The sequence below is a fragment of the Odontesthes bonariensis genome, chromosome 14, assembly GCF_027942865.1.
Source record: "Odontesthes bonariensis isolate fOdoBon6 chromosome 14, fOdoBon6.hap1, whole genome shotgun sequence".
Taxonomy (NCBI): Eukaryota; Metazoa; Chordata; class Actinopteri; order Atheriniformes; family Atherinopsidae; genus Odontesthes; species Odontesthes bonariensis.
In genome coordinates this window covers 6,222,123-6,236,816 of record NC_134519.1, presented here as the reverse complement: position 1 = coordinate 6,236,816, position 14,694 = coordinate 6,222,123, and the positions used below count along the sequence as shown (strand labels likewise).

The following is a 14,694-nucleotide window of genomic DNA, read 5'->3' as shown; positions in this document are numbered from 1 at the left end:
AGGCAACGGGTATTTTATTTTGTGAAAATAACCAGAAGTGTGTTGCTCACTGCGTCTAGCTTTAGTAGCGCCGAATTTGTGGGAACAAAATTGTAAATAGCCGGTATTTTGTCAGGTTTTCAACACGTTGGGGATCTAAACGACTACTTTCTCACCTGAAAATGTTTCAAATGTTGCTAAAGTTTACAGAGTTTAGAGCTTAAGAGAAATCAGCTTCAGGCCGGCTGATTTCGGCTCGAGCAGGAGCGAGATGCATTGTGGGTAAACGCTCTGCATACTGTCTGATCGATGAGTATGCAGTATGCGGTTTCGACCACAGCCTCAGTCTCACTTGTTTGAAACGTGCATTTTTAAGGCACCACACGACCTTGTATCGAACTCACTTTTATAAATGGCTTCAGATTTAATTTGTTACTGAAAGACGGCATCTTCCATAAGACCATGTTTGTACCCTTAACTTAAAACCGGGAACTCAAGGAGACCATAAAGCTAAATAACAATTAGTGACAGCAAATATTTAAAGAAAGCAGCCTTATTGAGTCAAAAAAATGTACGGTTTCTATTTTTTAAAATCTTTATTTATAATATTTATGGACATTTTTTAGTCTTAATTGTGTTTTTTTTAATCAGTTTTATGAAGCAGAAAGCGCTCGTGCTTGAAATGTTTATCGCCGTTTTCCAACATGTCAGCTTATTGAGCATCATCTTGAGGTCAGTTTGTTTTTTTTGTCTTAGCTGGTTAGTTTCTGTTGTTATGTCAGCATTTATTAGAGCAGATCAGGCAGAGGAGGTCGCAGGTCTCTCATTGTTGAACCAGGGGTCAAACAGAGTTCCAGAGAAAGTTCACCTCCCTGAATTGGGCCCAGTTAGGGAGGAGGAAACTTCTGATGACCCAAACATTAGGTTTTCCACCTTAACAGACACCCCAAACCTAAGACCTCGGTGGAAACTCCAAAAGAGGACAGAAATCATCTTAAAGCTCCTTAAAAAGCGCCATTCTTTTCAGTTCTGGGTGCTGCTGGTGGAAAGGAGCTTTATAGGACGACATCGTTTGTTCTGATAACATAACTGTGGCAGACAAATTTAAGCTATGATTAAATGGGCTAAATACTTCATTATCATACATAGTTAAGTAATTATTAATTTCTAAATCCATTTTTTTTTTAAAAAACCTGCAAAATCTACTACATTTAATCTATAAAGACCATAAAGATGAATTTAATTTAAATGTTGATAATTGACTGACGATCTCTTTAGTGGGACAGAATCTACAGCTTCTGGATGTTCGCTCCTGTTAACGTGGTTTAAACACAAAACATCACAGTCCAAAGCAGCTCAAATCCAACTAAGACAGCCAGCGTCCTTCCATTAAACACGTGTAGGAGCGTATCAAACAGAGAGGGAACTGGAAGTGTGCAGATTTACCTCCACTAACCTCCGACAGAGCAGAAACCGTTTCTGTTTAACACTGAGCCAGTGGCCTCTTTCAGCAGTCGGACTTTAAACACGAACTTTTAGAGTCTTAAAGCCTCCGAACTGTTCGCTCACACCACGCTGAGGACTGAAAGGGAAGCTGAAACTATGAAAAGACACTTTAAAAATCACAATAACTCGTAGAAATGATTTTGAACTGATAATCTTTCAGTCTTGTGCATACATTGTAAAAGCATTAAGAACTTTGTACCATCTGATTGTGCTCGTAGTGCTGAACTGAGTCCAGCTCAGGGCCAGTTTTAACACTCAACTTCTCCACAAACAAAAATAAAAAACGGTAAATAACCTAATGCAGTCGAGTTTGTTCAGGAAAAAGGAATAAACCGGAAAAAAGCTGATTTTACAGCTGGATCTTACAGGTAGATTCTAGTAAAAAACTGCCGTTTCTTTAAAAAAAAAAAAACAAACAAAAAAAAAAAAACTCTCTTCTGCCCAGCAACAATTACATCACACCCAGTACTTCCTCCCTATTGGTTTGGCTCTCGGCCAACATCCCAACTTCTTTCAGCACCTGCAAGAGGCCCCACATGGCCTCATCTTTGGGGAAATTCCAATGCCCCGCACACCGATTTTTTTCCCAGTGGCCACTCGTGGTATTGCAACAAAAAAAAATCCCCAGTGGCCCAAAAAGCATTTTTCATTTCACATTTTTAATTCGTGGACTTTTTAATCTGTCAAAAAGTTTTCTAACGGCCAGAAAAGCCCCAGAAAAGTCTCTTTTCCCAGCGTGACGTCACAGTTGTGTAAGTGCACTGTGATGTGTACGTACGTGCACGTGTGCCTGGCGAGCAACTCCATTGAAATCAACGGCGGCCATTTTGTGGTCCGTTATCCAGTTAATATAATACATCCATGTGAAATTCCCACAGCACCTTCTAAAACTTTAGGTCTTGTACATTAGCATATTTGGTTCAAAATAAACTTTGATGCGACTTATTTCAATGCCGTGTTTTACGTCACAGTAACAGCAAAGTAACTTACTCCAGAATGTTGTGGAGTGCACAGCATCTATAATGAGGTATCTACACAGTATGTATAATGAGGTACCTACACAGTATCTATAATGAGGTATCTACACAGTATGTATAATGAGGTGCTACCTACACAGTATCTATAATGAGGTATCTACACAGTATGTATAATGAGGTACTACCTACACAGTATCTATAATGAGGTATCTACACAGGATCTATAATGAGGTACCTACACAATATGTATAATGAGGCATCTACACAGTATGTATAATGAGGTATCTACACAGCATCTATAATGAGGTATCTACACAGCATCTATAATGGAGGTATCTACACAGTATCTATAATGAGGTATCTACACAGTTTCTATAATGACGTACCTACACAGTATTTATAATGAGGTACCTACACAGTATCTTTAATGAGGCATCTACACAGTATTTATAATGAGGTACCTACACAGTATCTATAATGAGGTATCTGCACTGCACAAATATCTATCGTCAGGAAGCCCCACATGAACCTGAAGCAGCTGCATAGGATCAGACTTTATTTGTTCTGCTTTTAGATCAAATATTCTGTGTGAAGCTCCACAGGACGACAGCACAACACTATACGGAAACTACAACACTCCCACATGTAGTACTCACCGTAACAAGTCCAGGTGCAATGCAGGCAGATAATTACAAAAATGATCAAATTACTGAGCCGTTCACGGACTGAGGTCTACAGCTACACACCGCACCCAAACTCAGGCATTCCTAAGAAGCTGCAGGATCTCTACAGTCATGGCTGATCATTTCAGGAGTGGGGAGCAGCTTTCTGTCTGGACCAGCTGCAGGTTAAAACTGACGATACGCTGAACGGATTTCATGTCATCTATTTTCAGATGTTACACCACTCGTACTTTCTGTGAACAGCAGCAGCCGTGACAAATATTTCTCATTTAAACACAATCCAATAGTTTGATTGAGCAGGCTGTGTGCTGTGGAACAGATTCGGTTATTTTGATCGGATTATTGGCTAAATTACAATAAGACTGAGTTATTAATGGGTAATTCTCCTTGGATATCTGGCGGTGAATGAATGGGATCAGAGGCACAAAGCGTGTCACACCCCGGTATGATAGGTGGCGCTGTACCCATTCCAGCTGTTGCTAATAGAGCCACTTCCTGTTGACCTCTTCACCACCAACAACAACAACAAACTCAGGCGTTGGAGAAAGATGGAGAACGCAGAGCCAGATGAAGCTACGTCCCTCTACATTTGCTCTGTGATGAGCTGCTTGTTGCACAAACTCGATGCCCAACGGAGCATTCTCCATCGCGTTGTTTGTTTCTTTCTGACGGCGACAACAACAGGAATATCGCCTGCTTTGACTTCCGGGTCACGACCCCGGGAAAACATCTGGAGCATGCGCAGAACGCAAAGTCTGATTCACCACGTGCTTCAGCGTCTACAAGCAGGTTTAGAGTGACTTTCAACCCAGTTATCTCGGGGTCTTAATCCGATCCGATCCAATTCTTAGTCAGTTAAGGTGTCTACATGCACTTAATAACTCAGTCTGATTGTAATTTAGCCAATAATCCGATCCTTTCAGTGCCTTTCAGGGGCATGTAGTGCGCTTTAGGCCACTGTGGTGCAGGGCCTATAACAATTGATGGCTTTTTCTTTTTTTCTTTACATTACTTTTACTTTTATACTTTAAGTAGTTTTGAAGCCAGTACTTTTATACTTCTACTTGAGTAAAAAGCTTGAGTTGATACTTCAACTTCCACAGAAGTCTTTTTAAACTCTAGTATCTGTACTTCTACTAGGGAAATGAATGTGAATACTTTTGACACCTATGTTGGTAAGACTTAAAGTATCACTGGAGAATTGTTTTGCTCTTTAGCTCCCCCTACAGTTGTGTAGTTTTTTTGTTTTTATTACACCACTGTAATAAAAACAAATGAAAATGTACAGCCATACACATGATTGTTGAAAAGACCACAAAGACGCCACCAAAAGCTCACAGAAATGTCAGAAGACCATAAAGCAGAACAGTGTGGTGCGGGGCTGGAAACCAAAGTTCTCAGCCAACTTCAGGCAGAAGCAAATAAATTCTCTAGTGTTGCTTTAATAAAAATCCATACAGGGGGTTCTCTTTCACTATAACACTACAGCAGTGTAATCTACAGCCAGTTCATCTCAACAGATACACCAGCTGGTCTCACACTTTACTGGATGAAGATTTACACTGATCCGCACGATCAATTTAAAGGGACTTATAAAACGGTTACCAAGTTACTGAGTGACTCACAGCTTAACATCTACAGATTTTACAATTAACTACACGACATCTTGTGTCAATCATTTATAATGACGACACGTGTGTATTCAGAGGAAAATAAACTTTTTTTTTCGTTTAAAGACTGACTTTTTGGATGAAAATGCACCTTAGATACAAGTCGTAAGCGTTGTCTGGAGGGAATGAATGCATGAAAGCATGAATGGAGATCCAAAATGGAAACAATATCATGATGATTCATTTCTTGTCTTGTCACCAATTTGTAGCTCTTAAAGAAACTATCACAGCTGTGCTTTAAGCTCTGAAATCAAATTTATTACTTATTTAATTTGATACGTTCCATCTTTGATATTTTCCATCAATATCTGTTCCAACGCTAAAAAAAGAAAGCCGTTTGTGGCTTTTCGGAGTGCGATATGTCTTGGAAAAATAGTAAAAACTAACTTCAGGTCTATCGGATCCGACTGTGAACGATTAATTGAATTGTGACGGAGCAGATTGAGCTTTTGGGGTTTCTAACATAAAACATGTACATATGCAGGGACAAACAACGTTTTACAATCCGTTTCATCATGACTTTAAATAATAACTTGCATGAATGGAACCAAACTGAGCTCTAATGGCAGCTAACTACATCTACAGCTCTACTGTAGCCGGTTACCTCTGGATCTCTGCTTGCACCTGTGGATGATCTTTCCTACCGTGTAAAGCACTGATGTTACATGAACGCATGACAAAAGGGAAAAGAAAAGCACACTGCGGGTTAGAGCAAAGACCAAGCAATTAACTTATTTCTCACCCCGTGAGAAGCTTTTCGGAGTCTCTTTGACTTTAGTGGAGCAAGGACAAAGTAGATCCTTGTGAGGAATAAAAAATGTACATCTATATTTTCTTTGAAGAGCAAAGATTCAAAGGTTACAGTCTTGCAAGACTGAATAAAGAAAGGACATTAACCTTGAGGATTGATTGATTCTAAGAAACATTTCACACAAGAGGGTTAATGTCGGTCTGATGTGAAAAAAGCTTTTAAACCCACAGGGTGAAGGAGAAAGACTGTGACAGCCTTCAGTCTAATGAGGCTGATAACACAACGACTCATTTAAAGTTTATTTTCTCTTCAATGAGCAAAGCCTTAAGCTCTTAATTCCACGAAGCCTCGAAATGTAACAGTCAGCCCACATCCTTGTGAATTCCTTTAAATTGACTTCTTTATGACGTCGGCTCTGTTTTAATTACAAACCACCACCATATTGCTTTTATGCTTGTCCCGAAACTTTTATTGCAGATATGCAGCGTAATCTGCTCACTGAGACCAAAACACAACCCCGATTCCTCAATGGCTCCAACAACTGCCCTTAGTTTTCCAATGATAAATGACTTTTGACCTTTTCTCTAAAGAATTGAGCAGTAGGGTCATCTAACCATACAAACGCCTCAATTTAAGGGGCCCTAAGGGCATGTTATCCTTAAATAACCAAAGGGTAAGGTTAAATGGTGGAGCATTGGGGTGGATTAGCATTGGGCCCAAGTCTGTGGCTGCATTCCATCGAATAAAAATTATTTCAACGTAAGATTTTCGTCCGACTTGTTTGGCAATTTTAAAAACCATTTAAAGAAAAAGTAGACCAAACACTCCTGAGAGCAACTCCCTTTCTGCCCTGTAACATGCATCAGAGTGTACACGGTGAAAATGTACGGTGACGGAGCAGGTAAAGGTGGGACCGGTTGTACCTGTGACCTGAGGAATGTAGGGGATGGAGAGTCTCTCTGCGTTGTACCCTGGTCCTGCCAGACACTCGGCCATGTCGACCGTTTGGAAATACAGCTGCCTGTCGTCCTTGTCCAAAGATTCAGGGAGTCTGGAAGAAGACACGGATAAATACCAAGATCCAATGTGTCTGATCTGAAAATGAATTTGGACGTTCCAGGATGTCAAGATGTCTAAAGTGCTCGTGTTCAAATTTGACAACATGGTTACGGACATTATGTTTTATGTCTGCGAACAGATCCCCTGAATGCTACACACCGGATAATTTAAAACTCTAAAATTCCAGAGTATGTGGCGAATACTCACGGACACCTATCTCTGAAGATGTGCTCTGGCAGGAGATATGGAGCATCCATGTTCCTCAACTCAATAACCTGAAGAGGAAACACCAGAAAAACTACAACTTTAGCAGTGAAACGGCGGTGTATCATCGGCATATTAAATAATCTAAGAAAATTCAGTCTGCAAAAAAATTGTCTTATGAAGCGTTTTACTGCATTGCAGGTGTGATGTTTGGTGACGTCACAATGAGCTGATGACGCACCTTACTGACGTGCAGACAGAATGGCGGGTTGGCGATCATCTGGCTCAAGAAGTTGAGGTACGCTGCCACCAGCGCCATGATGCCACAGCGAATGAACATGGGCATGTTCTCCTCGTTGTTCAGAGTCATGTCCTGCACAAACCAGCCACATGTTGGTGATGGTGGAGTTTTATTTAAAACACCACATTTTCACAGAGTAGTTAACCAGTAAACAGCAACTGGTTAAAGCTTAAACCCAAATGACATTATTTCAAATTTCATTAATGTCCATACTGCTAAATTTTCTGTGTTGTGGGTTATAAATAGCAAGCTGCAAGACTAATGATAAATAATTTGTAAGGATTTACTTGATCATTGGGTACAAAGATATTTAGTTTCTAAACTAAACTTTTATTTAAGATACAAAAATGCTTTTGAAGTCTGGATCTTCAAAGAAGGACAGAGTGTGCCTCCATAGGCGTTTTGGTCTTTTGTCTAAAACGAGGTGACATTTGGAAATGATGAGATCGCAGCATGATCCACAATCCAGCGGCCGGTGTGTGTGCGTGGTGTCATCTTTACACCTCTCTTCTGTCGTAAAAACAGGAGGTTTTATTGAACCTGTGGGACTTTTTCAGTCTAATGACATTAAGCACTCGGCGGCTGATGCCGCTCATCAACAACAGAAACATTACGGCTGACAGCACAAATAAACCATCATCACATCGCAAGAAAATGAAGAGCTTGTTGTTTTGAGTGTTTCGACATTTAAACAAAGTCCTCAAGACCAAATATGGGTGGAATTCCAGAAGGTTTCTTTGTACTTCAGTACAGATGGAGTTCAGTGTTTGCACTTCCAGGCTTTATTTGTCTTCCACCACATTTTTCAGTCTGAAGTTTTTTTTAATTAAATATTTTAGAATGGTTTAGGTCGCCCGACAGGCCCTTCTGCTGCAGTCAATGTACCGTGGAAGTGGGATGTTGAAAAATCAATATTAAGTCGTATTCTTCCCTTCTGTTTTACTCCTCCACCACTTGTTCTTCGCCTGCCATTTTGTCACCATAATTATTTATTATTTTTTAGTTTGACTCCATTAAACATGTAACTTTGGACTCCTTACAGTCTGGAGTTGCAGTTAAATTTACTTTGATTTTTTCCATTATAACCACAACTTTGACTGTCCACATGTTCACCCTTGTGTAAAACATGCGGTAAAAGTTTCATCAACACTTTTCTTTTTGCAACTTTGCTCTTAAAACTCAGTCATTCAAAGTAGCCACTTACAACATTGCAAGTAACTGGATTTCAAGAGCAGAGATTTGCCCAAAAACCTGCACTTTCGCTTTCCTTTGATCTTACTTTGTGTAATGACCCTGATTTAGAGCATAAAACAAGCAGCTGCCATTCTAAGACAGCTAAACATCTGCTGAGAGCTCAGAAATACCCCAAGAAAACTGGTTGTTTCCCATCTAATGATTAAAACTCAATTGAAAGAATTGAGACTAACACCCTGCATCACTCCCAGTGTGAATAACGAACGCATCGCTTTTACCTGTAGAGCGATGGCGAGTCTGATGAGGTCGATGACCACCTCCTCGTTGGCCAGCTCAATAGTCAGAATGGCGAGAGTGGTGAAGAGCAGCTCAAAGTTTTTGTGGATGTTGTCTTCCTCTTTGCAGCCGAGATAGATGTGGCGGTAGAGCTGCTGGCCGTGCTGCAGAAAAACAAGCGTAGGTGTTGAAAGAGGAAGGAGAGGGACTCAAAGATGAAAAGAAATGCTACAAACGTAGTTATGAAAGATGCCACATTGCACCGCTTATGTCTGAGGGTTCGTTAGTTGTTAGTGTTACAAAAAAAATACCAATTTTTAAGGCTCTTTTTGGTTCATATGTCACCAACTTTGTAATTTGTGCAGTGAAACTGCATAATTTCCTGTTTCAATTCAATTCAGTTCAATTTAATCTATTTCTACAGCACTGACTCAATAACAACAGTCAACTCAGGGCACTTTAAAGGGAAGTTCAAATCAGGTCCAATTAAATACAGTCCAGTTCAATCCAATCATAATAATATTCATTCCCATTATTTTTCCATCCAGTCCAGTTCAGCAACATTCTTATTAGTGGATGACCGCTCTCCTCCCGAGCTACAAATCAGTTATTTTTCACTTTTTACATCCCTCTATGCATTTCTGCTTCAATATAAAAATGAGGGGGCTGCATCATTGAGGCTCGTTTCCCAACAGAAACCAGAAGTGGGGAAGGCTAGCAGCTAGCTTAGCAGCCAGAACAAACGGCCTAAAAGCAGTCTGTCATGTAGGGTTCTTTATTTTCAGCTATATAAAGAACAGTTACACTTTAAGAAGATAAATTAAAGACTTGGAGAACACAGGTTATTGCAGTCGGCTGGATAAACAAGCCATTTGTGTGGTAATTTTTTCAGATTGTGTCAGCATCGCTCAGGGTCGTGCTGCTGTTGTATTTTCTGACAATATGAGCCGAAGCAGAGGTTAATGAGAGCGGCTGCACTGACATTTAAAGTGAGTGATGACAGAGAGGGCTAGAGGCACAAAGGGTTGTCATGAACAAGCATTTTAATGATCTGCAAACGTGTCGTTAGTATGTTGTGAAACGGGAAACATGTTGAGCTGCATTAGAGACAACCTCTACAACCTCCTGATACCAAAAACAACTCTATATATATATATATATATATATATTAGAGTTTTCTTCTCAATAAATCTGTTAGACCGACCCAAACCAAAGTCAGACCTCCATTCTCTGCGTCCCTGAACATGGAAAGCTTTGGAAGACATTGGGCATCAGCTCCATGTTTATTCTTAAAGCTCAGTGTGAATTCAGATGTGCGTGATGCAGGTGTTCTCCGCCCCCCGTCGTCTTTCTGGGCCTTTTTACATCAAAATATACAAAACGGGTAAAAGGACGGAGCCTCTAATCTCTAAAGGCTCTAGCATGGTTGCTGCGTCTTGCTAGCGCGAGCGGTGTTGATGACGTCACGATTTCGTGCCGGCTATATACGGTGGCGCGAGTCGATGCGCCAGTAGTTGCAGTTTTCTCCGTCACAGAGGTGGCGCTGCTACCTGAAGGTTACCGCTACTCTACAACCACGAAAGTGGAGAAGAAAACAATGAAGAGCAGCAACACTGTCATCAATGATGCTGCTGCAGTATCTGGATAATTTAAATTTTTTAATTCAGTTAATAGAGGTGAAGGTCTGAAGCCCCCGGCATCACCACTTGGAGTCTCTGCCCTCTTCTTTGCCTTCAGGTATCTGTCCCGTAGCTTCTTCCACACATTCTTACAGAACTCTCCCTCTTTCCCCAAAGTTCTGCCAATCTCTGTCCACCAGTTTTGGGAGTTTACGTGCTCCCTGTGCTGTTTCACTGCAGTTTCGTACAGCTGCCTGTACAAACGCACCTCCTGACTGAGCCTGGCCTCTGATTGGTCCATCCGGTTTGTCGTTCTCGGCGCAGCCAAGTTCCAAAAATCGACTGGTGCACGACAACACGCTGCGCCGTCTTTTCAAGGCGAGCGCCAGGACTGAAACGCCATTTTGGCGTCACGGGCCGCCACCGCCGTGAGCGAGGCGTCGACCATAATTCCGCCTTTATACTTCCAGAATGCAGCTGCGTTTGCATCCCTGCGAGCTTTCCATCTTTTACCGTTGAACCGGACGGATCCACGAGCGGCCGCCTCAGGAGGTGATGATGACGCCAAGCTTGGAAAGACGGAAGAACTCTGAGCAGGGACACCGGTGTGTTCAGGGTCTGTCAGTTCTAATGAACTGTGGCCGTTTTGGTCAGTGTTGTCTTAACTTTTATCCATATTTGTATGCTATTATTGATCCTTAAAATGACCTCACACCGGAGGCGTCTGTGTTCCCTAAAGAACTGGGAAAAACTGGTGCGTTGGTGGCAGAGAGACGGAGGGGAAGTGAAGCCAAATCCAAACAAACTGCAGCGTATGTGTTGATGCTAATGAAGCGGTACATCTGCCGGGCTCACTAATGCCTTTTTAATAGCTGTTGGACAACAATGGAGGCTCTGAGGATAGCACATATCAGGCTCCGATACAGAACCAACCAACTGAAGTGTGATGATAATCATTTAAATATTTATTTCAGATAAACAAGCCAAATGTTTGTTCATTTGTTCGTGTCCCGCGATGCTAAAACTTGACATCTCTTAGTTTCGGACTTCTGGTCCGACACCACCAGGCATCCGAGGACTTTGTCTCCCTTTAAACGAGTTTCTGCTTTACTTGAGGAAATAATCTGCTGAATCAAAAAGGCGATTTAAAATAACATTTCACAGCTCGCTGTAAACGGGAAAAAGGGAACGAGGAAGCTTCTGCGCCGCTGAATGAAAAGTTTAATCCAATTAACTCTGAATCAGTCTAAAAATAACCCACCGTGTCTGGACCTGTGCTGCAGATAGACTCAATGAAATAAATAAATGGGCCCGCTCCCGGAGCCTGGCTCCTGCATTCACAGGCTTGACACGGAGGTTAATGGAAAGCGAAGGCCAGTGACTTCTATTCGCCACTAATGAATTACAATTAGATTCCATTAATGGCCCCTGGCAGCAGATAAGAGGCGGCGGCTTCTTCCTCTGTGGTGAAGGCTCTGTGGCGTGATGCCGGCGGATCATCCGACCCCGCGGTTGCTCTTCCAGGTGTCTGACGTGTGGCTAAAGGCGGCCGCTCAGGTGTGATTCACATGTGAACAACTCCAACTGTGAGTCTCAGCCTGGAAATGTCATGTGCCGACGGTGACCGGGCTGCTTGCTGTCAGGGTCGATAAACTCAGAGATCTTCTTAAATGAATCTCTGACGGCGCCCAAAGGCGGCGGCACTTCCACTGATGTCAGCGCTTTCCTTTCAGGCCGGAATCCGTCTCCTGTGCTGATAGGATGTTTGACGGGGAAACCATTAGGATGGAGAAATGAGCTCCAAATGCAACCAAACTTTAACAAATCCTCTTCAGACGCCATATTCTGTCTGGTGCTGTTTGAATGACTTCCAGTGATTAGCCCACGTTCACAACAGGCTAACTGACGCGTCCAACACTAAAGAGGCTAGGCGAGTTAACTCATTATTATCGCGTTAACTTGTTAATTAAACTTTCACCAAATGGAGACATTTTTAAATCCAGGTTAAAAACATTTCTGTTCTCATGTGTCTATGCATGAAATCTGCACGATATCTTTTAACTTATCTGGACTGTTGCTTGTTTTTAAATTCATTTAAATCATTTTATTTGTTTCTCTTTATATTCTTTTATGTATTTTTAATTCTTCTTACACTCCCTGCTGCAATGCTTTTATTTTATGTAAAGCACTTTGAATTGTTCTGTACATGAAATGTGCTATATAAATACATTTGATTTGATTTGAATTATTTAACGCCGATAAATATTTTATCGGGTATTAACGCAGGTTTTATTTTTGTAAAAGTCTGAATGCATCACATTCACACAGTTACAGCAAACACCACGAAGCATGGAGTAATAAAATAAAGATAAACTAGCAGCTAACATCACCGCTCCTCGGTCTCTGTGTGAAGCTAACGGAGCTAACCGGCGCTACTTCCTGTTTTCAACATAAAAGCACGGCTGCTGACCCTAATCTAGTTTAAGTGTGTATATCTTTGTCTCTTTAGTAGGGCTGGGCAACGATTAAAATGTTTAATCTAATTAATCACATGATTTCCCTGATTAATCACGATTAATCGCATTTGTACGCAAAATCCAAAAATAAATCCAAAAGTAGTGTATAGCTTTTAGCATTTAGCTTTATTCTAAATGTGCTGCCATATGAATGAAAGTGCCATAACATTTGTTGTGCAAACACACTTTTAACATCAGCATCTTTCTGTAGTTTTTATGTAGAAGCCTCGCTCCACTGTCTGTTTCCTTGAATGACTTGCTGCTATCAGTTGTGTGTTTTGCCTTTAAGTGATATTTTAGACTGGAACTACTACGCTGAGAAGACAATTCAACTTGGCTGTAAATGCAGGAGTTTTTTTTCAATTTATTTTGAAATATGTGCTTTTATGTTGAAACAAGTAAAACAGGAAGTAGCACCGGTTAGCTCCGTTAGCTTCACACAGAGACCGAGGAGCACCTGTAGCGGTGACGTTACCTGCTAGTTTATCTTTATTTTATTACTCCATGCTTCGTGGTGTTTGCTGTAACTGTGTGAATGTGATGCATTCAGACTTTTACAAAAATAAAACCTGCGTTAATGCGCGATAAAATATTTATCACTGTTAAATAATTAACAAGTTAACTCGATAATAACGAGTTAACTCGCCCAGCCCTAAAATATGTTTAAAAAAAAAAAAAGAATTAAGCAAAAAGCTGGTTTATTTTGACCAAAAGTGTCTGTTCAAGGTGCCGTTTACTGATTGGAGCCTATGTTACAGGATGGAACAGAAGGTGCTGAAAAAGAGAAAGTTCTCATTATAATTTAACTACAGTTCTGTGTCGGCAGCTTTAATTCAAAGTATTAAGGACCTACATCTGTTAGTTAAGGTGTTTGTTAGAGAAGAGTAGTGACCCCTGCAGGGTAGTAACTCAGATGTTTTACCTTCTTCATGAACGCTACGTCTTGTTTGGAAATCTTCTCTCTTTTAATCTTGAGAGCAGCAACATTAGGAATGATTCTGAAACAAAAGAGACACAAAACCTCGACTGAAACCACTTATAGAGACGTTAAAGCTGCTGCTGCAAACACCCAAAAACGAGCTGCGGACTACGGATCGGGTTCCGCACCTGATCCCTCGTAGCTTGGCGCGGTTGTCGTGGCGATCGAGGATGTTGTGCAGGATCTCCAGCACCAGCTGCCTCAGCTCGCTGTCCTCCATCAGCGAGATGGAGAAGAGCGGGTCCATGAAGGAGGGAGGCAGCGCGGCGGCCATGGACTTAGACTTGAAGCCCGAGGTCACCTGAGGAAGAGGAGAGGGGTGAAGAAGAGGTGAGAGCTTAAAGCAATTAACAAGCCGGGGGAGACGCTGCTGAGAAACACCTCAGCCCGGCGGAAAGGTTGCGTTCAACAGGCAGCTGAAACCGTCCAGATGTTGACCTTTTCTGTCCTAAGTGGCTACGACACGACTCACATCCTGCGAGTTTAAAGCAGATGCAGTGAGTTTAGGCGGCGATTCCAGGCGTAATGTGATAAAACTGACACCTTTATGATTAATTTCCAGTATTTTTCCTGTGCCCTGCCCCCCCCCCCCCCCCCCCCGCCAGTATTTCATGTTTAATGCCTCCAGTTGTGTTCACGCCTCAGAGATGAAGAGATCACAGCAGCCAGTGAATCAGCTTTGACCTTCACCCCGACGAGCAATCCACGACCATCTGGGCTTTGCCCCGTCACCGCAGTGTGCACGCCACCACTCTCAAAGCCCACTCTGACTGGCCCCGCCCCCCCCGCCACAGCCGCTCAGCCCCGTCTGCAGCTGCACGCCGTTATTAATACTCTAACCTTTCACCCTCCCTCCAGCTGCTCGGAGAAGCAGGTGGGGGCGAGCCGAGGGGAGACGGGGACAGGCGGCAGCGGGAAAAGAAGAGAGCGTGCGTTGCGAAGGCTTTCAGAGAGTGCAGGTGTGTGTGCCCGTGCATCAC

General features: G+C 42.1%; 1 protein-coding gene across 4 annotated transcripts in view; it reads right to left on the bottom strand.

The window, feature by feature from the left end:
- The window catches only part of efr3a (EFR3 homolog A (S. cerevisiae)), a 158,354-nt gene that overhangs the window by 10,416 nt on the left and 133,244 nt on the right, over positions 1–14,694 (bottom strand). For all 4 annotated transcript variants that reach the window (XM_075482695.1, XM_075482696.1, XM_075482693.1 and 1 more), the window contains 6 exons: positions 13,843–14,015; positions 13,658–13,733; positions 8,603–8,764; positions 7,071–7,202; positions 6,833–6,900; positions 6,490–6,617 (listed from right to left, as the gene is read on the bottom strand). In XM_075482695.1, the coding sequence (XP_075338810.1) occupies positions 6,490–6,617; positions 6,833–6,900; positions 7,071–7,202; positions 8,603–8,764; positions 13,658–13,733; positions 13,843–14,015 (739 nt within the window). The remainder of the gene's footprint in view (positions 1–6,489; positions 6,618–6,832; positions 6,901–7,070; positions 7,203–8,602; positions 8,765–13,657; positions 13,734–13,842; positions 14,016–14,694) is intronic.